This window comes from Diorhabda carinulata, chromosome 7 (assembly GCF_026250575.1).
Source record: "Diorhabda carinulata isolate Delta chromosome 7, icDioCari1.1, whole genome shotgun sequence".
Lineage (NCBI taxonomy): Eukaryota > Metazoa > Arthropoda > Insecta > Coleoptera > Chrysomelidae > Diorhabda > Diorhabda carinulata.
Window position 1 is genome coordinate 17,261,506 of NC_079466.1, and position 26,046 is coordinate 17,287,551.

The following is a 26,046-nucleotide window of genomic DNA, read 5'->3' on the forward strand; positions in this document are numbered from 1 at the left end:
ATATTTACATTTTTAGTGATGCACAAATGTCTACAGAAAAATGCGTAATGCTATTTCTGTATATGGAAATGCTTCCTTTGAATCTCTTTTTTTTAATAAATAGTTTAATTTACCTTAAGCTCATGATCAAGTGGGTATAATTCTTGGAGTCTTATGGCGTTAGCTCTGACTTCCGGTTCAGATATTGTATCCAATTTGCCTATAAATGCAAAATTGGCAAAAACTGCATCATAAGAATATTTGCGTCTTCTAAACTCGCTCAACAATTGGTCGCATATTGGGAAGAAGCTATTGACTATAAAATGGTCACGTCCTTGTCTAGTTTCTTCCTTTTAATTACATCTTGTGGATGCTTCTTCTGAGCATGCTCTTTCCCCAACTTCGTCAAAAGTATCAAAAGATCTTCTTTTGTTTCTATGCCTTATGCGGGATCACTTTTTATACTTTCTTCTTCTTCTTACGTTAGGACTAGGTCCTGTATTTTCATCAAAGGTTTGCCAAGAGTAGTTGGGATGCTGAGGACCAGCTTTCATACCACCTTATAGGTGGTCGTCCACGAGGTCGAGTTGTGTCTGTTTTCTTTTCCTTTGGAATTTTTGCTAACCGTTCATTTGGCATTCTATCAACATGGTCTCTTCATTCTCTTCTGCGGCTCCTTGTCCATCTTACTACATCCTGAATATCGCACATGTCCCTTATTTCTTCATTTTTCTTCCGATCGAGTAACGTATGTCCTGTTATTGATCTCAGGGTCCGCATTTCTGTTGTTCTTAGGAGCCGTTTAGCTGTATCATATTATACTTGTCGACTGTAGAATCGATATTAACTTGTCCTGGGCTGACCTCGCGTATGCCGTCAACACGATCGCCCCGTAGACTCGTGTTCTGTATTTTGTTACTGTCTCCCTTCGCCACTGGCTCGTTTAATTGCCACCCTATTTATCCTGCCGCCCCGGGCCATGGCCCCCATGGCCCTATGGTAAATATGCCACTGTGTAGACTAGAAGTACTTTCGTCACAATCAATTAAACCTTAGTTGTGATAAATTTTTAATTTTGTGATTAATTCACTTCAAATTCTAACATGTCAAACATTGCTTTGGCAATTCAGGATTCATAAATCCGCGGGGATACAGCCGGGTCTTCAATATCTAAAGAAGAGATTGACAAAAACCTGGGATTGATCTCATTCGACTCACAACTCAACAGGTTTTATTGTAATTTCGAAGAAAATCAAAGAAATAAGAAGGCAATGAAAGCCTATTGACAAGATACAAATTTCTGAATTTTTTAGAAAAGTTTGTACTCATCGAAACAAGTTACAACAAATATTTTTAGTGTATATTCAATTCAAAATTGCTTATAATTAAAAATTATCTTAATCTTAAAAACTGGAAAAAATTGTAAATAACAAAAATAAGCAATAAAAATCGAAAGTTGAATTGAAAAGAAGTTAAGGACTTTAAAGTCATCTCGATGTACAAGAAATATTGAAGTAAGCGCCCCACGCTCTTTTCACAATAATATTAATATTTTTTATTCATTATTGTTTTAAGCTTATTTAAAACAAAATTTTCACCTTTTTAGTTTGATGTGCTTTAAAAGCTCGTTTTTTGTTTTTTTAAAACTATATTTATTTTTATTAATATTTAATGTTTTTTAGGCAAATATTTGATATTTTTTTGGTTTTACTTGTTATTTATAGGGAGTGATAAGGTATATAGCAATAAAATGGGGAATTCAGTCCAGTTTGGCTCAATTTCGGTGTTGGCCATAGGTGTAGGTCTTGAAATATTGTGTAGGGATTATACATTATAAATTATACAGTTACGTTTTGCGTTTAAAGATACCGTTTAACCTTCTATTAGTGCCTCTGCCTGATTCTAACCCTATTTCAGATTCGGCTTTCCTTTTTACGAGTATCCTACCGGCACGTCTTTGGCACAATATTTTCATTGTTTGTGAATGGATAACAATAAGCATCAAGTACCTGTATTTAAAAGGGTTAAGAGGTAAGAAGATCTACGAAGATATGCTTAATACCTTTGGTGATCAATGTCCTTCATATGCGACCGTGAAAAATTGGACTGCAAGCTTCAAAAGAGGTGAATTTTCCCTTGAAGATAATGACCGATCGGGAGGGCCAGTTTCTGTGTCAGTCCCCGAAAATATTGATGCAGTTCATGACATGATTTTATCAGACTATCGAATTGGGCTAAAACGGATATCTGAAGCACTGAATATTTCATACTAACGTGCTCATCATATAGTTCACGTCAATTTGGACATGAGAAAAATTGCTGCAAAATGAATCCCCAAATGTTGACCAAAAGCGTGCAAGGGTAGAAGCATCGCGTTCGATCTGAGCTCGGTTTGGAAACGACGTAGACTTCTTAAACCGAATTGTTACTATGGATGAGACTTGGGTACATTTCTACGATCCAGAAACAAAGCAATAATCGATGGAATGGCGACACTCTGGTTCTCCAACACCTAAGGAGTTTCGTGTCCAAAAATCTTGCTTCGGTTTTTTGGAATTGCCATGGAGTAATCATGATCGATGTTTTGGATAAGGGTAGAGCAATAACTGGAGATTATTATTCGTCATTACTGACCACTCTACGGGAAAAAATTCATCAATCACCAGATTTCGCTCCATCCGACTATCATATCTTTCCTCAACTGAAAAAAAGTTTAAAACGTCGTAAATTTTCTTATAACGAGGAGGTAATAAAAGCTGTAGAGATCTGGTTTGCAGAGTAAGAAGAAACATTTTTTTGAAAGGTCTAGAGACGTTGCAGATTCGCTGTAATAAACGTATCCAATTAAGAGGAGAATATGTTGAGTAATAAAATATTTTGACATTGAAATTTTGTTTGGTTCTATAGTAGGCTAAGAATTTTTCAATATATCTTCGTACACTAAAGTAATGCCGATTAAAAGTCCAATATGATGTCATGATACTGGTGGCAGCGTCTTATGTGAACTACGTTGGCGACACCAAAGGCAGCACTTTGCGAGCGCTCATATCGGCCAAATACAAAACGATTTGAAACTTCAAAATGCGCGCGCAATGCATGCTGTCAAAACTTCGGTCTTGTCGCACGTAGAATGCTCCTATGCTTATACATTGGTTTGAAATTTGTCGCGCTGCTTCTGTCGCCCACTTAGGAATGTGCCTAACGTTGTTTATGTAATAAAAGTATTTCACTCAATATTATTGGGAAAAGACGAAATGCATCGACTTACGTGGTCTTCACGCATTACCCTTTGATGAACAAATTTCAGGAAAAACAGCATGATTTAAAATAGAATATTTTTAAATGACCGATTTATTAACTAGATTCTTTACCTCTTTTATTATCATAATATAAATTGAATGAATAAACTTTTTTGTAACCCAATCACTCACATTACATTTAAAATGTTTTTCGTATCCATGTAGATTCACATAATATGTATGTATGTAGATATTAATCACCTGTCAATATATTTTCACTCTATATCTTATCAGTGTTTTTATATAAATATATGAACAAGAGCATCCACCTGGCAGTATCCTGGTGATTTATTGATAATTTACCATCGATCAGTCGTAATCTGCCGTTGGTTAGTGTCAAATTTGCAGTTCAAGTGTTATAATCGCCATCATGGCTGGCTACGAAGATTATTCTACCTATGAAAATACCACTTGGCATATCATTCCCCCGGATTACATACATTTGGAGGAAGAGTATAGGTATCCGTAAGTATTCATATCTTTCTTTGTTGTCTTATTGGTAAGATATTAGCTACAAAAACGCAGACGGTTAAATTTACCTCTTGAGTCTATTGGTTCTGACATAAATATATTCACCATAATCAAAGTCCCGAATAAGTAATTAATTATAATTATATCATCTTCAATGGTATATACAATCTTTATTTTAAGATTTTTAGATGTGGATCGTCACGTCAGATGAAAACCTTGACAAAAATGTCAATGTTTTGATTCTAAGAAAAGAATCTATCTTTCAACAAGCAAAGGCAATTAAATTTATCATTTCACCTTAGGAATAAATACAGGGTATTACCTTTGATATTTTGAATCTTATAAAAAATATGCAAAGGCACGTTTCACTTATTTTTAATGGAAAGACTGATTGCAGATTTGCGTTTAATTCAATCAACTAGCGCAACAACCCATAAAATCTTAACAGATCGTTAACTTCTTTATCAAAAATGCCAAATACTTCATCTTCTGTCAGTATTTTTGATAAAGCAATTACATTAAAATTATTATTTTCTATTATCTTCTAAATAGTGATAAGATTTGTCGTCAAAGACTTTGATCTGAAGCCATCTATAACTAGCTGTTATCCTCCTATGTTTTATAAACAATCGAATTTGAATGTCCCGTAGGAAGAAATTTAGATGCGAAAAGTGATCCTTCTATTGCTCCTTTTTCGACCAATTTAACTATCAGGAAATGAGCTAGAATAAGAAGAAACTATTGTTGTGCTATAGCAGCTTGGAGTAAGATCGTCATTTTATATCATTTGCTAGGAAATCCCTTCCAGTTTCCTTTCAGTCTTTATTTATTTGGTGTACCAATAGTCATAATTCTATCCAGAAAATGATAATCACTGAAGAAACTGAATTCCCTTTTTTAATTTTGTATTATTTGACAAGATTGAGATCACTTTTAAATAGCGATACAGAAAATATTTTTCTGTAGCTGTTTTTATTTTAAGAGGTATATCGAGGAATAATAACGTATTCACTTTATATATAGACAATTACATACGAGGGTGGTCTAACGAATTAATGAGATTCCAAGTCAATCCAAGTTAAACTTTTACATTTATCTGATAGGTGAATTAAGAAGAAGAATCGAGAAAAAGTTACGTAAATATTATCCTGAAAGCATTTTGTAACATGAAATAATTTGGTAGATGTTCTCTGCTTTTAAATATGGCCATCTGAACAACGGATTATCCTTAACATCCGGAAGTGTCATATACTGTAACTAATCCATGGTTGATAAAATTTGTGCCTTTGTATTTAGACGAATAATATTTTTCTTAAACGTAGAAGGTTTTCCTAATATTGTAATCTGATCATTATCGCGATCAATAGACGATTTTATTCTTTCCTAAATGTCTTGAATCTAACGGTAAAAGCTCTTTGAATAGGATACTTGCATGGTTTGAGAAAAAAATATTTTTGGATAGTTTATAAACAACTTTTATTATTTTTATTTAATTCTTTGTTTAATATTTATAGAGAAAAAAATTATGTAGGTAGTTTAAACATTTTAGCTAGGCCGCCATATTGCGTGACATCATAGGTATAAAATAAACACTGAACATAAAATACAATACAAAGTAAATACAATAGTAGTTCTCTCGGTTATTTTAAAATAAGGTTATAAGTAAACTTTTATTAATCTGAAAAATAGTATATAAACCGTGTTTGGTACCAGGATGTAGAAATACCGAGACTAAAACACCTGATAAAGTTTTTGTATGATGCTAAGAAATTGTTTTAAAGTGTTGGTCGTCATGATCAAATTTAACTTATTTTAATATTTTATAGTAATTAACTTTATCATGCTTTTAATTTTTACTTATAATATAAGAACTTATCCTAGGTCTAAGGTCTATTCACTTTCATCATATATATATAGAAAAATGTTTTATTTATACGTAACTAATAAATAAAAACTCTATTATAATAGTACACGCTACGTTGCCGGCAACGATAACCTTTTGATCATCAAGCAGACAACTGCTCAATTAATCTTATGACGTCACCTCTGAAAATCAATGAGAATCGTTCTCTTATATAGTTGAAAATTTGAAATTTTTGCAATTAAATATTCAGATTTTATTTTTTCACATCGGCTTCCAGTACGCCCTGAAAGTATATCATAATTGTATTTATCATATGTTACTTCATTCCGTTTGGTTTAAAAATTATAAACGTATTGAATGGATGCTTCATTTGTTCGCCTAAAGAATGTAGAATTAGCAACGGCAATAGTATGTAAATGGCATTTTGTCTCTAGAGTTTGAAGCTTGGTTTATGCAGCCAAAATTAAAATTAACATCAAACTAAACTTACTTGGTGGTTTATGCAATAAATTAAGGATAATCATAAATTACTAGTAAACCTGTATGGGTCCTTTTTGTCATAGAAATGTGGAAAGCTCCAGACACTATCTATCAGTGTTTCATCAGGGACATCGCTGACTTTCAGACATTGCTTTTTCCTATTTTTTGATATTAGTAAAACACCATGGTGGAAATCGGTGAAAAACGCGAATATTTTGATAACCAAAGAACAAGGATGTTTTAAATAAAACAATACCATTAATACAGACCTACCTAACGTATTCTGTGCTCATAACCGCACAAAATTAAGGACTTAAACTAAGAAGTTAAAACTTGGCGAACTCTTAGTTTAATTTTAATTTAAACTTACTGTTAGTTTTTTGCATGAACTACAAGTAGAATGTCAGTGGCGTTCAACTAATAATTTAATTTGTTGGTTTAATGGTAATTTTTAATGTTGACTGCATAAACCAGCGGCATAGCACACGTCAAGTTTATGAAAGGTGGATCGCGATCCGTGATCAGTAAGTCCAATGGCGGATGGCAAATGAAACATAAATATTATGAATCAATATTTGAGGGTGAATACTCTGAAAACACGTGAACATATTTTCGATCAAATCTATTTATCTGTTTTCACTGTTATATAGTATTTTTCCTCTACTCGATATTCAAGCGTAATTAATGATATAAACACACATTAACCTCACATTCATAAAAATAATGGCACTTTTCACTTAACGCAAGTTTATATTACAACAAAAAGTAATTAAGATCTTTCAGCGAAAACATATCAGATAAAACTAGGTAGATACATTAATTAATAAATATTAGCTCCATTTATTTATATAGAGTGACAGTATTTTTTTATAAGATAGAAAATATAATCTGCGTAGTATGGAGGTCAAGCGCCTACGATTTTAATACCAGCCTTAAAATGTTAACTTCTGTTATATATAATGTTATAACTACCATCTTTTATTGAACAATGTAGTAACACAAATGATGATACTGAGAAATTGGAAAATTTCTTGAAAATAGAAAGAAATTATGAACTTTGTGTAGAAAGAATCTGTGTTAATGTAAATATAAACTATCAATACACAACTTACACATCAATAACTCAAATTAATTGAAGTTTTCTATGGTCTTTTTCTTATAGAGGTTGTAATGTTTTTCTTCAAATTTATTCAAATGGTGTTTTTATACTTTGGAGTAAATTTATACACAATGTTTCTCACTTACTCGATTTATTCAAACACTTACACTAGAAACAATAAACTATCCATTAAACACTGCATTACTCGCTATTTATAATAATTATCCACTAATATATAACTATTCACTCACTTTTATAATTTATTTGAATTTACCAGTTACTTTTTACTATTCTGATCCGCTTACTATGACATTCAATGATTTACTGATGTTCTCGCTAATAAACAAGCGATTATTTAAACAAGATGATTTCTCGATAATTCGATTCTAGAAAGTAAACACACAAATAAAAAGGCCTTGTTATATATTGATTCTATACAGGCAATATAAACAAATCACCGCCGTGAATAAGTTATAAAAAATAATATCAAAGGTTTCCGCTTTATTTCCTTGAAATTTGTACCTGACGCGTCCACCAAATTTTCGATTATTTTGAAATAATCATATAGGACCGGCTTCGCGGTCTATGTCGTGGATGAGTTCGTAACAGTATTATTATAATTATTTCTAAAACGTAAAATAGTTTGATCCATTCTTTTTGATTTTCATAGATGGAAAGTTAAAAATCATCAATTTTACTTGAACTTTTAATTCACCTATAAAAAATGAATGTAATTTCTTAATACCAAACCAAATTTAAGCTGTGTTTAGTAAGAAATTCAATAAAAACCATTCATATAAAGTAAAAAACGTGACAGTTAACAGGAGAATTAAATTTGACACAAATCCAATTGGCATTCTTTGCGGTATGCGATTCATTTGTTGTAGAAAATTTGAATTTCGAGTTCGAGTGTTTGTCAAGTGTACCAAGAGGAACGGAAAGGGCGAAGGATATTCAAGGAAAGGACACAAAAGTTAAACCTGAAAGTTATTTCTTTAATATTGAATGGACCGGAATTACTATGATTTTACTACAAATGCGCGGGTGGTCTTTAAAATATGTGTCGTTTAGTCAGAGCCAGTGGTGATACCTGAATAATTTAAAAGGGACAACTTGCGTAAAATTTATATTGTTCATCGTATGATACTGTACGAACACCACAAGTTTAGTTGATATCATCGAATATTAGAGAAAAGATACTGTATTCTTTTGAGTCTGCACGATCAAGTTTGGTAGTTTTTTATTCAATTTGTCTAGTTTGTCTTGTAGTCTCTATTAATTAGAATAAAAACAATAATTGTGTTACAAAATATTGTCAACATTAATATAAAATCAAATGTTTCTTGGTTTAGTTTCACAGTTTTTAAGACCAGAAAATTTCATTGCCCTGACAAATCGATCAACGATTACTTTCTTAAAAAAGAATATAATTCAATGCTCTTTGTTGCATGTATCTACAGGAAAGTAGTTGTTTTTTTTTTTAGAAATTATAAGTTACACAGTGGCGTCAAAGAATTGGTACTCTTTCAGTGCCTCCTAGGACTTATATTGACTCTTCAATATCTTTTTGCGACGACCGTGTATCAGAAACTTTGGATGAGATTTTGTTGGGGTGCTTGGGTATTTGACATAATCTTGTATAAGTCGTATAACAGATATGACTCAATATTAAGAAAACACCTATACCAAGCTTTAGCAAAACTTGGAATACCTAAGAAATTAATAAGACTAGTGAAAATGACACTAAACATAACCGAAAAAAGAGTAAAGTAGCTATAGAAAGAAGCTTATCCGAAAAATTCCAAACAAAAAAAGACTTATAACAGAGCAGCCCTTTTTCAACAGTTTTGTTCAATTTCCTACTAGAGGTGATTATCAGAGATAGTGAATTACAATCCCAAGGTATGATTTATAATAGCGGAAACCAAGTCTTGGCATTCGTAGATGATGTAGTGCTCATAACCAGAACAAAACAGGAACTACAGAAAATCTTTTTACTATTTGAGAAGACAGCAAAAAGATATGGCCTACTTGTCAACGAACATAAAACCAAATATATAGAAATGGCTAACGACTTTTTAAGTGACAATCAATTAAAAATCAAGAGAGACGAAATTATAGGAATTGACAAAATATTGGCAAGAGGCAATAAAACAGTTGAAGCTCTAGGAAACGTATTAAGGTCCAAAGATATCTCAAGGGTAGTAAAGCTAAGAGTTTACAAGACAGTTATATAACCTACGGTCTTATATGGTAGTGAATGCTGAGTCATGAATAAGAAAGGAAAACAGGCTAAATGCATTGGAGAGAGGAGTGTGAAGAAAATGTTTTTGGGAGATACGACTGGAACAAGATTGAGAAGTACGATTGCAGATATTGAAAGGTTATGTGATCAGACAGAGATATATTTAGGACAAAAAGACTGCATATAGCCAGAATAGAAATGGGAATAAATTACTTCTGGGTGATTCCGTTCTAACTGTGATTTTTTGTATTCAAAATTTCAAGATTTTAAAATTTAACTTTTCTAACTTTTTTATGCATATTATTCATCTATTTTACTGTAAAAATAAAACTCTAAGAGGAATTTACTACAACTTCAAAGTATCACGAGCAAGACACAAATGTCGGATTTTGAGTTCCACGGTACTGACTCATTTATCCACGGTACTGACATAAACATTAGAATTTATAAGGTAATTAGTTTAAATCATTTGTTACGACAAAAAAAATTAATAATTTATCGGTAAATTCTAGGAATGGACATGACACGGTACTGACATGGTAACTTAAGATATTAAACAACAAGTGCATCAATTTTCCTCAGTTTGATCATAAACATTAGAATTTATAAGGTAATTAGTTTAAATCATTTGTTACGACAAAAAAAATTAATAATTTATCGGTAAATTCTAGGAATGGACATGACACGGTACTGACATTCAAGTGATGTAGTATAAGTTTTCTTTAAGTGGCAAGTTATATTGTATAAAAATAATGTTTAAATATCTTAAGAATTATTCAATTAACACAAAATTTTTATTAATTGATTATTAATTAATGACTAGTACAAAAAAACAATACAGGACATTGAATATCACAGTTAGAACGGAATCACCCTTCTATCCTGTCCTTACCTAGTGTTGGCAAAAACAAATTGCTAATCTACAACATATGACCCTGACTAACAATAATTAATCGGCAGTATTGCTGCAATTTGAATGTTATCTGGGGATTAAATAGTCAGTATAGTCTGATATGGATGATTAAATGAAAATGTTAAGAGAAAATGCTCAAAAATATGTTGGTAAATTGAAATGAAATACGAAATATTCTTTGAAAAACTGACAAATCGAATGATCATATAAAACAAACGTAATAATATTTGTTATACTTGATATTTTACTCGATGAAGCCGCCTAAGTTAATAAACAGTAATTTATATTGTTTAAGGACATGATAAGGAAGATTTTGAATTTGAATTGTATTCCTACAAAGAACGAGTGTAGTTAACGCACTTTCAAAAACTAGAGAAATCACAGTCGATTTGAGGCCAACCCAGAATTTCTGTAAGCGAATTAGATTAGCTTAGGTTAGCTAAGTCCGTACCTTGAATCTTGTAATCCGACAAATTATCTTCATTCACTTCCGTAGCTATTCGTCTATACCTATATATTTTAATTAATAGAAATTCGTCAATACCTAAATAGTTAAAGCATGCCTGAGAGAGTAGCGGATAAAATGGGGTCCGAATTGCCATGAGTTGATTTTATTTTATCTTATATATACATTATTCTTTTCCAGATTTACTTTCAAATATTGGTATTTCATACTCTTCTCTCTCAAACTTCTACTACTACTCTTCTCCACTCTCTCTAGTTTTTCCTTCCAATTCTCCAAGTGACGTTTATTTTTGATCAGTCTTCTAAAAATACTTGTTTTCCATTTCTAATTTCACTGTGTTCCACATTCAAATGTCTGTAGTATCATTGTCGTTATAATTCTGTTTTCTATAGGTTTAATCTCAATTTTTGACCTTTCACAACACTTATTATATTCGATTCAAAACGGTATATTTCTATAAGAATATTTTCCCATGGTTTCTCTATTGTGTATATTTTTATTTTTGTCACATTGAGACATTTTTTAATCTCATTAATTTCGTAAGCTTTCTCGTCTATTATTAATAAAAATTCTTCACCTCTTTTAATGGCATCGTACTACGATTGTTATTAATGTTGATTAATGTTGCTTCACCTGTATGTAAGCTTGTTTGTTTGTAATTCTCCTTTGGACTGAGAGCAAGTGGATTATTACTGTTAGTAGATCCCACCACTTGAATTGCGTTCATTAGCCGACTGGCCTAATGCGTCAATCTTCGGATTCGCCGGTCGTGCGTTCAAAACCCGTTCACGCTGTAAAAAAAATTGGTTTCTTTCGATAATTTTCTTATAGAAATAATTTTCCTCTCACAACGACATAAATTTTACAACTGTCTGCCCTCTGCTAGAGATTTACTATACTAACTGCATCAGTATTAAATACTAATGTTTAAAACTTGAGGAAAAAATTTTATTTTTGACAGTAAATCGAACTAAAAAGTGGAAAATGAAATGGGGCGCTTTGTTCCATATTTCTCATACGCTCGACGCTTTGTCACAATGCGTGTTCTTCAATTTTTTCAACTTCATTTATTGTTACTCGTTTCTTGTTCTTGCCATTAAAGTTTTGTGCCCAGCGAACGACACACCTCAGTGATTATTATTGAATATGGTTTCTGTCAACAATATTCCATCATTTTTTGTCTGAAATGCAGCTTTTACCATTTCCATATTACTTTGCTTTTTGTGATTGTATTTCTAGGTTACCAATAGTACATTTTTCTGTGATATATTCTTTCATAGGCTAGGTTGAAGTTTATGAAAGGACTATTCAATTCCATATTTTATTTATACATAATCAAATGGACAAATTAACAAAGCACTAGCTTTAATAGTAAAATTGTTCATCTAGAACTATCAAATTACAACTTCTATTAAGTATTGCCATGGATTATCATATAGAACTGAATAATAATTACTGTAAGAGGGGAGAATATTATAAGCGTAATATTTGATTGCAAATCAATTTTTCAATTAAACGATTAAAAGTATTGATAACCACAAAAAACAGTATTCACCTTTAAACATTCAAAAATGTTAAAAAAATAAAATACAAATTCAATTCAATTTTCTTACATCCTGAGAGATATTTAGTGTTACGCCTCAGGTTCCAGTTTTATTGGCGACAAACTGTCTGGTCGTTCTACCTGAGAGGTGGACATGGTCCATGCACAGGTGTTGTTGGTACCTTTTACAGAACGAATTAGAGGAAGCTGTAAAGTAATAAAAATTTGTTTCTTCGCATTGACGATACTGAAAGAGAGGTGAGAACCACTTAAATAAACAAGAATTTTAAGTTGCCACTCTAACGGAATATTGTCAGTGAATTATTTTGCTATACTTATATTTTCTCAATATTACTGCTTTCAAAATAACTAAGTTCTCATTGTAGTGAAGCACTGTATATTATATGGAGAGTGCTTTTAAAATATAGATTTTTTTAATTATTTCAGAAGCAACTTGAATGAGTTTCATAAATTTTTTGATGGTCGATCTCATAGTTTTATTTATATCGTTGTCGTTTTATCTAAAAACATTTCCTGTATTCTGAGAGAGGTTTGCAATCTGCCTAATAAGGTAATAAGCGTTTAGTTTGATTTGTATTAGTACATGTAGAGTTCCACTTCAATGAACAAGCTCATTGAATACCTTAATCTTAATAAAAATAAACTTGGAGTTACGACTATGAGGACTAAAGATATCGAAAAATTGTAGTAAGTTCACTTGGCAGCAAACTTGAAGCATGCACACTCACCTAACACTTTATGATGCATTAACACTATTTATACTATTTTTAGCGGTGGGGTGAATTTATACACACAGTGTTTTTTAAATACTTACTCAATTTATTTTAATACTTGCACTAGAAACAATAAATTTTGCACTATACACTAAACTACTCGCTATTTATAATAATTATCCACTAATACGTAACTATTTCCTAACTTTATAATTTATTTAAATTCACCAATGTATTTTTACTATTTCGATCCGTTCACTACATCATTCAATTATTTACTGACTTCTTATAATAAAATATTCAAGCTAATATTTATACCAAAAGAATTTCTCGATAATTCGATTCTAGAAAACAAACAAATTAAAAGGTCTACCTGGAAATTGATTCTATAAAACAGTATAAACAAATTGCCGCTTTTTAAAAGTACCCGGCGCGTGCACCAAATATTTTATTCTATTTAAAAAATCAAACAAGACTGGCCTCAAGGGCCATGTCGTGGACGAGTTCGTAGTTAAATGTTAAATCGACGGATGGTTTCATTGATGGATTATAAATGAATGTCTTGGTGAATTATGTTGTTGGAAACAGAAAAAGGAGTATTGGTAATAGCTTTCAAGACCTTTTTTGAAACTTCTGGAGGATATTACTATGCTGAAACTTTCGAAACAATTGTATGCCACAGGTGGCAGAATCGTTTTGAAAGGTAGCACTTTGTTCTCTAGTGATATTCCCGAAAAATGAACCAGTACAATTGCCTTCATTCAATCCCAAATTGTTTACGTTTAGTAAATATCTTTTTTTATGTAAGTCGTATGTAGATATAAATACCAAGATATTTAACGTCCCGCTTTTGCAGAAGCTGGTATTATATATTACATGCTGGAACGTGTAAACGCACGTTGACTTCAATATAACATATTTTAGCAAGACTTGTGTTTGCTTGTAAGTTATATTATGTGCTTCATTTCACTAGTTTTGAAATAACAAAGACACTTTTTTATCTATTCACTCATTTTTATGGATAACTACGTCTTTTATATTTTGCTCAATTCCTTCCTTCTAGGTCTTTGAGGGTTTTTTCGTCTCCTTCTATTCTGTGGTTGATGCATAAATGCTTTCTTCGGCCATCTGTTCTGCTCCATCCTCATCACATGTCCGTACCAGAGCAGCTGCTTAGTTTGTATTCTCTTTGAAGTCGTGTATACTCGACCTGTTCTTCGTCGTATATCTTCATTCCGTATATGCTCTGTTCTGGATATCCTGCACTATCTTCTTAAGTAGTCATTTCCACAGCCTCTATATTTTTCTCCCGTCTATTTTTTACTTGCCAGCACTCAAACCATACGTTAAAACAGGTTCCACTATGACATTGGGATATGCTAATAAAATATAATCACAAGACAATTCTCTATGAATCAGTATCTCAGTAACTCTCACAACGAAATATAAATTATAGTCCAGGGAAGCTAGAAATTTTATATCCCTAATCGAAAATATATCGACCCTCAATAATTTTTCCAATTTTTTTAATAAATTCTGCTGGAACTTACGTCGCAGCTTGTAAGTACACTTGGCGTCTACTCTTAAATTGAGTCATTTACGCTGAAAACTTTTTCATTTTCACTTCCAAAAAAATTGTAGATATCAAAATAAATGTTAAATTATTCGCATCTTTCTGGAAAATGAATGGAATTTAAAGATACTGATTGTTACTTTTAGTTTTTAGTTTGCATGATCAGTTTCCACTATCTACCTAAAAGGAAAAACATTGCCACGTTGCCTAGTTTATTTCTATTTCAGGAATCATCGGATATAAATATTTTACACGGAATCATTATTTACTCATTTAATTTTTTCTCATTTGTATAAAATGATCATTAAAGAGCGGAATCCACATTTTATAAACGTGTCATTATTGGTCGGGACGTTAAATGACGCGTCCAGGATTTATCGAGATCCAAATATGGTGTTGGTTGTGTTTGAAAGAAAAGTCCTGTTTATTTTTGTGTTCCCATAGTGTTTTTAGTTTCTGATTATTCTTCTGACATTGATAATCATCTACGATGATGACTGAATGTGGTTTTATGAAAGCACTCTCCACTTTTTTATGAATTTTGTCGATATCATAACCTAAAATATGTATAAAGTAACTGTAACATTTAAAGTAAGCAGATACTGGACGTTTGACTTTTTTGACAGAATATATATTTTGTATCTAGTTGTAGCTATAGAAAAAGTTAATAAAGAATATTAAAAAAAGTGTTTAACAAATATATACATAGAAAAATATCCCTCTAACTTAATACTTAATCAATTAGGAATTTAAGAACTTTGAAAACATATGCAGGTTACTTCAAAGTAGGTACCACCAAAATTTGTAGAAATCTTGCATATTTTATAAATAAGCGAATGATTGGACAATATCTACTATAAATGATAACAAAATTATAAACATTTGCGTTTGTTCTCATAATAGAGTTCATACTGGTACTATTTTTTTTTTCGTTTTATAATATCATAACCGAATCAACAAAAAGTGGTTTAGATAGTATATAGCATGTATTAAACTCCCCTTAAAATTTCGAAACCAACCATATTGAAGCCTCTTTTGGTGACACAAGGGTGTGATTTTCGTCAAAAAAGTGTAAAATATCCTAATAGTTATTGTATACCATTATATAGTGGCCGAAGAATTCAACGATATATTGCACAAAAAGGATCTATTATCAAACTTCCGGTCTACCTGGTGTTTAAAAAATCGACTTTTGAGCTTTGAATGTCCATTCACTGTATCCGAATGCGGTATTTTCTAAGGTGATGAAACGGTTCTGTGAAAGTTAATGGGTGTCGAGTCTATTTCCGATATCAGTGACAGTTCGTTGGGTTTAACGATTTAAATAAACGAAAATATATTTTATAGGTTTAGAAATAGAAAACATTCTTATATATATATATATATATATATATATTTCTCATTTTATGTGCATGTATATCTAAATATCTATCTATATATTTATATAATAATGCTTCTAAATATCCTTGATTTTAGGTCTCTTCTGTTTCAAAATCAGTTTTTTAAATAATTTTTAAACAATAGATAAAAAAACCCTCTAAAACCCAACAATGACTTAATACGATCCTCAAAAAATTATCTCCTGCTTGTTTTGCCATTAAATCTGGGTCTAAACAGCTCGATTCTCGTATTGTTTCAATAACTTACTACTTGTTGTGCGAATCGCATTTTCGCTATGGTTTTTTATTCTGGTGGTCTTGTAGTTTGTACCTCTTGGAATTTATCTTCAAATTACAAAAAAGAGCTTTTCGTTATATTCATGGCTTAAGTAGTAAAACGCATTGCATATTCTATTTTCAAAAATACAAAATTTTAACTCTCCTCCTCTCATCTTAGAATCCGTTTAAGCTGGAATTTCTAGAATGTTGGTGATATTCATACTAAACACACTGCTTACACCACCACTACACCAACACTTACAATCACACTGTCTGACGCGCGTTTCGATAACCAAGTTATCGTCTTCAGAGACTGAAGGTAAACTAAAATCTAATAACATAACTCACCAGGTTTATAATAAATTTTCCCACCAATAAACCTTCTCCCGCGAAAATTAAATCAATGGGAAAAAAGCTCCTTGGCGGGAATATTCATGTTCAGTCTTTGGCTACTAAACTATACAGTGTGTCCCCATTTGTCCCTATTTAAGCTACTATTACACCTAGCATCGCAAACACTTTCACACCTCAACTGTGAGACCCATTCATAGCTACCCTACTAAAAGAAAAAAATTGGACATTTACTTAACAATATCAACTTGTGATCTGGTAAAAAATTCTATCATTTTCAATGCCAAAAAAATTATTATCAGGCCAAATTGTTATTTTTTATTGTCTGATATAAACTTGTGTCGCTTTGTCCATAAAATTGTAAAATTTTTTACTGACAATAAAACTTTTCTTTCTTATTAAAACCTAACTATTTTAATTGAAGCATGTGAGTAAGTCAATAAGGACGCTTCCTTTGAATATGTAGTTATTTTTAATTCCTTTGCTTTCTACATACGTTAGTATTAGCCAAGTGATTTTTTTTGCTCGTAATAAAAGTAGCTTCTGTTCGACATTTTAAGAACTTTATCATTAGAGTTTTGCAAAAAGGTATTCTCAAAAATAATTCAAAGGTTGTTGTTGAATTTCAATTCAAATAATAGAACAGTTATTCATTGTATCCAATAAATTTTTGAGCAAGTGTCAATTTTATTTCAAACAGGTATAAATGTATTGGGAAAACCCAGCTTATACAAAAGGACCTTTGTAATTCTTTATTTACCTGAATGTAATATCGCTTTTATTTAAAAATTGGAAATCCCAGACATTAGTAGTGTTCGTTTGAAATGAAAGTATTTTTCATAAACACAAATAGCACTTCATTCTATTAATTACCCAAGTCATGTCATCTTGAGGTATATACCTCAAAAGTAACATCATAAATTTGACGGAGCAATATATTGAACAATGGATTAAAATAAATATGAATATTAATTAAAATTTATTTCTTATAAAGATTTTTATATTCAAGTATCTGTCTGGTATAGAGTAATAAGTAAAAATATACTTTTATTTTTTGAGAAACAAAGTATTATGACCCGTGATGATTTTTATGAATACTTACCTTATCACCAGGCATTACACCACTATGGAGACCTTGGGACTCTTTAGCATTCTATCTTTTGACTTGGAACACCATACCTACTCTAATTCCCATAACTTAGACATCCAACATAGAATCATCCAACTCATTTTCGGCCTCTCTCTTTTCCTCGTATTATACACTGTACCTATTAATATTTCTATACATTGAATGTTTCACAAACCACTGGATTCTTCTAGCTCTTATATCAGAATTGTATCGCATTCCCCATTCATCCCCCATGTTCATTGTGGCGGTGCGGTTTAGAAGTTTATTTTTCAGTATCCAGCGTGTATTCGTTTCTTAATGGATGTTGAGCACGCAATTTTCAATACTAGCCCCTAATGGCGGAGTATCGGAAATAAAGTAATGAGTTTGCCTATGATGGGTAATCTTTTCTTGATAGGTCTCTTCGCCTTGCCAGCACCGAGTAGAAGGCCGTGAGCACATCGTTCCGTCACTGCCCCGTGCCGCGCTTTCCACAAATGCAAATTATTACAACAACATATAGTCGCAAAATTTGTAGTATGCCTTGTTGGTAGTCAATGGCGGCACCCCTGGCACTAGCTAGCGGTGCACCGAGGCGCCGTTGCACACAGTTTGGGAACCGCTGGTTTAATGTCTTCCAATCTTCAAATACTTGAAATTAATAAGGGCCAATCCTCACTCTAATGCCGTTAGTTCTCTATACGATTTCGGTTTGGTAAAGTCGTATCATGTTCACATTATATAATCTGACTCAGTTCACGATTCAGTCTTGAATTGTCAATAATCAAAGTCGGATGTATTTGGCTCTTAGATCATTAATAATATTAGAAAATTATTGTAATATTTGCAGTAAAAAAATGTCATCAAACTTTTCGATTGAAGAATTAGCGATTATAGTTCTTCTTCTTGATGAAGAAAATAATATTATCAAGACAAGAAGAAAATATAAAGCTATGCTGCTTGAAAAATGCCTATATTTGTTCTTTAATTGTGAAAGCAAATATCTTCTGGCCAAAACAATTTATTTTATTTTTCTGTTCACATCTAATATTTTGTTTATAGCCAAACCAATTTTACTTTCACGTTTTCTGTACATGTGTGCAACACGATGAGCTATCAAGGATTATATATCTAATAAGCTTAATGCAGCAAGATAAAAACTAGTAATAATAATTCCTCACATTATACGTTCCAAAATTATTGACAATTTCCAGCTTGTTATTCATGAAAACGAAGTGAAACGAAATAATAATAAATGCTGATGTTAATAACAAATAAGTATTATTCATCCATAATGTTATCCTTCTGATGGTTTTCATCATTAAGCGTGGATAAACCTTCAAATTTTAGCGATTGTGGATAAATGTAACTAACTTATTAAGATATGTTTAATATAGTTAAGTTGTTTTGAATTTTGATATGTATTTATCAGTTTGCGTATACATCATATTACTTCGATTTAAGAATAATGTTATTCTATTCACGGGGGCTAATAATAATTATACTGAGTTCAAGTTACACCATTTATTTGCCACTCCATATTTAAAAGACATACTCCATAACCCCCCAGTTAATTCTGAAAACCTTTTAAACCTAGCGGCGTATAACACATACAACAAAATACAAAACGTAGCATAAACATCTCCTATTTATGTCAAACGCAATAAACGAAAACATTACAAAGTGACACAGAAAGAAGCACTTAACTAAATCTCCAAGAACCAACCTCCTGCTCCAACGATTGGTTGAATAAAGTCCCGCCCTTTAGAGACAGTATCGCATTGGTTAAAATATCGAGAGGTTTGGATGACCCTCGACTTGAGGGTAGCTCTTGAACACTCTTCAGTCCTCTCCATGGTTCGCGTGTCGGCTTCAAGTGCGGTTGAGTATGCTCGTACTAGTTTTTGATATTTGAGAGTCCAAAAAAGTGTTTTACAAAAAATATATCCGTTAGTTCGTGAATATGCATCAATAAAACTATCTCGTTACGATCTATTTACGTGAATATTATTTAACTACAAGACTACGATAAGTTAAGTGCAAGCGAATTAAAATTATAGTTGTATTATAATTGAATTTAAAAACATCGACTAATATTTACTGTTCTCACACGTATTTAAAAATCGTTAAAAGTGGCGGAGGAAAAAGAAAAAGAGAAAATGCCACCCGCGACGCCTCCTGAAGGCACGGCGACGACGTCGACACCAGCTGCGGTGACGTCCACGGCCGCAGCAGCGTTATTCGCCTGGCCGCCTCTTTTGCTGCATCCATGGGCTCCTGCGTTACTACCCGGGGCCTGGTGCTCCCCAGTTATTAGGTCTGCTTTTCCAGGGTTAGTATTTTTCAATGCACTACATAATACATCGAAAATTAGTGCCAAAAACGAATATTTAACCTGTAAAAAGTGTCTAAAAGATAGTTTTTCTCATATAGTCTATATTTTGATTGTTCTTTACTTTTTATACTTCTTGTCCCAATACTATATAGTTGGTAGTTTTTTGCGTCCATTTCTATATTTTATGGCTCTTTACATTTGTTTCTTCACTTAATTTCTTTGTTTGTTTAAGCGTTTATCAATCTAATTCTCAAATTAGATATAAATTTTTTATTCTCAATATTCTATTTTTGTAAAGAAAGTCACAATAATAAATTAAATGACGCACAATCATTTCTACGCAAGAATCAATATTTTTGCACACATAGGTACATATTTTTGAGCGTTCTACATATGCAGGGTATTTCTCAATTCATGCAACAAAATTCATGAGGAGATAGCTCGTTCGAAATTGAGATTGGTCATATCTATAACGAAATTTCCTCAGCTCACCCCTTTGCGAGATATCACCCTTGAAAAGTGGTGACTAAAATTAGGTTTTTTTAAACGTGCACGGAAATCCATGACACTTTGGCTACGTTCTTGTATTTTTCCTAGATATGGTCATTTCCAGCATTTATTATAAATTGTATTACATTTTACATTTTCACTCTTTTCCACTCAATTTATATATTAAAATTATTGGTGTTTATTTTTTTTTCTATGCAGTTATTGGTTTTGGAAAAAAATTTAACAATAAAAAATATTTTTTAATAAAATAAGGATCTCAAGTTTCACAAATCAGAATATTGCAAAAATACCCTTAGTTAGTCATTTACTATTGCACAAAAATGACAAAAGTTTTTAGCTTAACTGAAATTTTAGAAATAAAAAAACTCAATTTTAGTCACCGTCTTCTGAAGAATAGTAACTGTGACAGTATGTTTGTTCCCTGTTAACCAGCACAAATTCATTCTAGTTTATATCCATATTCCTATTCAATCTTGTTCTAAACACTTCAATATCATCAATAATATTCTTTATAATATACTATTGTTCAGAAATATAAATTAGTTTCATGTCGAAATTTATTTGTAAACTGAAGATCATAGTAAATATCAATTTCAGATATTCTAGAAATCCCTGTTAGAAAATTTTATTATAATAACAATCAGCATTACTAGTATTATTAAAGGTAATTAATTTGCAACGAAATTTTTCAACAATATGTAACTGGTAATTGTTTTATTGGGGATCGTCGGTTTACATCAAAACTCGTGTATACTAATAATTTCGGCATATCGTGAGAAGCAGGAAATGAGTTGTTCATACCTTGAGTAATATTTCAGCGCAATCCATCGATAAACGCTACAGAGAAAATAATACCTGTCGTACTATCCTCGTTTTATGATCCTGTTTACAGGTGACAATCGTGCCGAATTTTCAAGAAATATGAGAAGTCACGTTTAAGCACCTAATTCATAAAACCATAAACAGGTGGTGCCCATTCATATTTGGGTACTTTTAACAATATCCACTTGTAAAATGAAGGTGTTAACCTTCCAAAAACTCACTTTTGTATTGTGCACGTAGCTTCGGGCAAAACATTTGCGAAATTAAATTACCGTCAAGTAGTTAAAAATTCGTGAAACGATATTTTTTTGTCATGATGATTTTTGAGCTCTCTATTTCATTTTTAGTCCTGAAAAGTCAGCCTCAGTATACTGTTTTTCTATTTATTTAAGTAAAAGGAAACTGTAAGATGTAAAATTATTTACTGAATTATTTTTACACTGCAGAGTATAATAACAAACTTATCCTTCTTCAAAGTACACCGTACATCTGCATTGGAAAGTTTCCATGGCAAATATTAACAACCCCCATATTGAAAGAAAACTCGCTTTTTATGAGCGTATAATAAAACTTATAACTGAAGCTGTTGAAAGTGTGTCTATGTTAGAAGCCCGAACTCGAGAGACATATTAGTATCAAAATATAACAATCGTGACAAGCAACGCCTGGTGATTTAATACTTGCGTTCGAAAGAGTTGCCTCCAACGAAATTCAAAATGATTTGGTGGATACACAACCGCTATCACATATGGAAATATTACAAAAAAAGGTCATGATACTGTGTCGAGGAGTTGACAAAAAGTTGTAATACCATGTGGTACACAACACGTTATTTTCTCGCATCAGGATAACTCACCAGATCCGTCATTCTAATAGCAAAAACTTCAAATACGTTAAGCATCCTCCAAATTCTCTAGATTTTGCACCCAGCTATTACTATGTGGCGACCACGCTGTGCCCCCTCGAATTCAAAAATACATAGTACAGGTATAAACTTCCCCGAAAAATTTCCTCAATAAAACGTTAATCATTCGACCCCTAACTGACCGATACCTAATTGAAGTTAGCTTCTTTTGGGAATTCCAAGTCACCTTTTTTATATAACCTCCTTGATGTCCTAATAGCATGCAATTGACTTATTCCTCTTAGACGTGCTAGGAAGAACCAGCATATTAATAACGAGCCCAGGTGAGACGAGATAAATCGAAGAAAAGTTCACTTTTTTTGGGTACATCGAAGCGAGCAGATCTTGAACGCCTAGATCTTAGCGGAGCTACGCTTCTCTTAGAGATTCGCATGGGCGACTTAGTATAATTTTAAGTTCTGTATATATCTCCGTGTATATTGTTAGTAGGTTTATTTGTGATAAGATTAAATAGTTATCGAACTTTGATTATTGTGCTACCTCTTCAGCATTCTCGTAAGACTCGTAAGACTTTCAAAACTTTAAAAGAATCCTTGCGTGAAAATAATTTTATTTTGCATGATGAAGTCGTTTATAGAAGTGGAACAATTTTTTCTTCAAGAGGTGTTACATGATCGATAGAGAAAATTTTTTCGTTTCTATGTATGCGAACCATTCACTCTATTTTCTAAATAATGAAGAAATAAGAAGTTAGAGAAATTGATGACAGTATCTAGCAATTATTTTTAGCCTGTGTAACAAACTAATGGGTGTATTATTCTTGTTTCAGGTTACTAGATACAATGAAAATGACTGGTTCTGGCAATCAAAGACAACCAGCCAGTTTTGCAATAAGTGATATTTTAGAATTAGACAGACATAATAGTGAAGAAATAGATCCTATAACTGCTGATACCTCAGTTTATCCAACACACCAAGACCTTTCATATTCATCAAGACACCAATGGCTACAAATGGCCGATCCAGGTAAGCATTTTTTCAAATTTCTTATTTTGAAAAATTCAATTTTTCTTATACAGAGTTAGATTTTAGGATACCAATGTTCGGATATGGAAATTATCCAACAAGCTATTAACAAAAGTTCTGAGCAACAGACAATGCAGACATACGATTTTTTTTAATGTATGTTTTCTTATAGATATTATACTTTTTCCTATAATATACAGTTTTGCCAAATTTTAAAATTATAAGTACTTGATTTTATGAAGCTTAAAATTAGTTAGTAATGTAACACTATTCATTTTGTTCCATAAATAAGGAAAACATTAAAACTGATAATAAATAATTGTAGCTGCCTAGGAAATACATATTGTGTTAATAGAAAGATTTACAAAATTTGATCGAAAACTTTATTTTCCAAACTTAGAATTTACCAAAAATACAGTTGTGTTTTTCTCCTAATTTTTTTGATCGATTTTTAGCGGTAGGGTGAATTTATCCACAAAGTTTCTTTTTTTCTTGCTTACTTAAGTTATTTATATGCTTACACTAAGTACACTAAATTATTTAATACTCGTTAAACTTTATGATAAGACATATTATCAACACTTATCTAATTCTCAACATATTAATTTATTTGAATACACCTTTTTCTTGTCTAACCTGATGTCTTCGGGATGACATCAGATTATTTACTGACCTCCTCGATGAGAGAGAGAGATTCGTTGGTTAAAGTTTGGTACGATAAGGAGGATTTTTCTAAGGAATGTAGTTTGTTTGAGTAGTCCCTGATATAGGAATAGCTCCTCTGCACGGCTGGGGTTGTGGTGGTTTCGTTGGGTTGTGTTTGTCTAACTATTTCTAAGGGGAGAATGAAAACGAAAGTTAAACTTGTAAGCAGAAACGGCCCTTCTCGGTTTGTTTTCTTTTAATTTCTGTGGGGTTTTAATTGCTTTTTTTTTGGTTTTTTGTAATTTTGTGCTTTTTTTAATTGTTTACTTTAAATTTATTTTGGGGCGGGTGGGTACAGCTGCGACTGCATTAGTCCTTGTCCTCGGCCATTTGGCAGGAGAACAGGTTCACCAGGTTGCAAGGACTCCTCGTTGATAAACAAGCCAATATTTTTACAAAAGCCCTTTCAAGAAATTGGTTCCAAGAAAACAGTATAAACAAATTGCCGCTGTTTATATGAAAACAAGTAAACAGCCTCTTCTAGAGCCGCCACATCCGCCAAACTTTAGACAATTCAGCTTAATCGAACAGGACGGGCTTCACAGTCTATGTCGTGGACGAGCTCGTAACAATACTAATATGTCCAGCGCTCACGTTTAGTTGCGGAGAAAACTTAGTAATTAATTAGAAAATCATATACAAATGTGATATCAGATTAAATCAAATCGAAAGTTTGATTCAAATTACTAATAATTTATCTGTAATGCTGAACTACCTACTCTAAAATTCAAATATATTGAAAAAATGTATAATATCTCATTACATATTTATATGTATAACATTTGTTAATATGTAAGTGTATTCCAAGAAAAGGTTATTGAAGTAATATTTTATTCATAATATTCATAAATTAGGTCAATTATAGAGGGTGTTTCGGAATAGCACTCCAATCCCTCGGGAAATGATTCTATAGGTAAATATAAGTTGGCATAATAAAACGCTTCGTAAGCGAGTTATAGTGAGCGATAGATTTCGCCCGGATTCCTGATCCACCAATAATACGAAGCCATATTGAACGTTTCAGGTCTGAAATTGTCATGCAAATTTGTTTGGTCTAAACGAATTTTCACCTGAAAAATTGGATAAAATAGTTCTCAGATCTTTAACTATAATAGTTTTTACGTTAACTGACGTAAAATACCAAAAACTCAACTCCAAAATACACTTTCCTTTACGTTTGGAGTAAAATAACTTTGTTAAATACCTAATAAATGCATTAAAATTTCAAATAAAACTCAATTTTGAAGAGAATGATGTTTACAACTTCAATAAAAAGTGAATGCAATTTGAAAATATCTTTATTTTACTGAATGAAAATGAAAACAAAAATAAGCAAATTCTGTAAGTAACCTTACATTTAACGATGTTGTTCTATGTTACATAACTGAGACCTATTTTATTCAATTTTTCAGATCAAAATATGTATAGACCAAACAAATTTGCATGACAATTTCAGACCTGAGACGTTCAATATAGCTTCCTATTATTGGTGGATCAGGAATCCGGGCGAAATCTATCGCTTAGGAAGCGTTTTTGTGATACCAACTTTTTCCTTATATTTACCTACAGAATCATTTCCCGAGAGAGTGCTATTCCGAAACACCATCTACATAGATATAGAACACAATTAGAGAATTATTTCACATTCACTTTTCTTATTTGAAATAATTGGAGGCTGTAGAGTAACAAGACAAAAAGTCATTCACGCAATGGACAAAAAATGTCCAAAGATTTCATTTGAAACAAAATGAAGACGCAACCCTTGTATAATTCTCTCCAGATGAATACTTAGTGTCAGAAATTAAATATGACAATGATTTTATAAAATTTTCTCGCTAACGAGCGCTGCAATCGATTTAACTGACTTAATTTCATACTTCGCTTCCACCCGACGAATAATGATTAAGCATAACTTCAGGTATGGTATGAGTAAATGATAGTTACCACATTTTTAACTGTTTAAGTGATTTTAGACATGGAAGAAAAAAAGATAGAATTGG

General features: G+C 31.9%; 1 protein-coding gene across 1 annotated transcript in view; it reads left to right on the forward strand.

The window, feature by feature from the left end:
• The first annotated feature begins 3,547 nt into the window (after nt 1-3,547).
• Nucleotides 3,548-26,046, forward strand: part of LOC130896343 (homeobox protein Nkx-2.2a-like) — a 43,487-nt gene continuing 20,988 nt past the window's right edge. The window contains exons 1-2 of the mRNA XM_057804353.1: nt 3,548-3,743; nt 23,145-23,341. Coding sequence (XP_057660336.1) covers nt 3,649-3,743; nt 23,145-23,341 — 292 coding nt within the window. The 5' untranslated portion in view covers nt 3,548-3,648. The remainder of the gene's footprint in view (nt 3,744-23,144; nt 23,342-26,046) is intronic.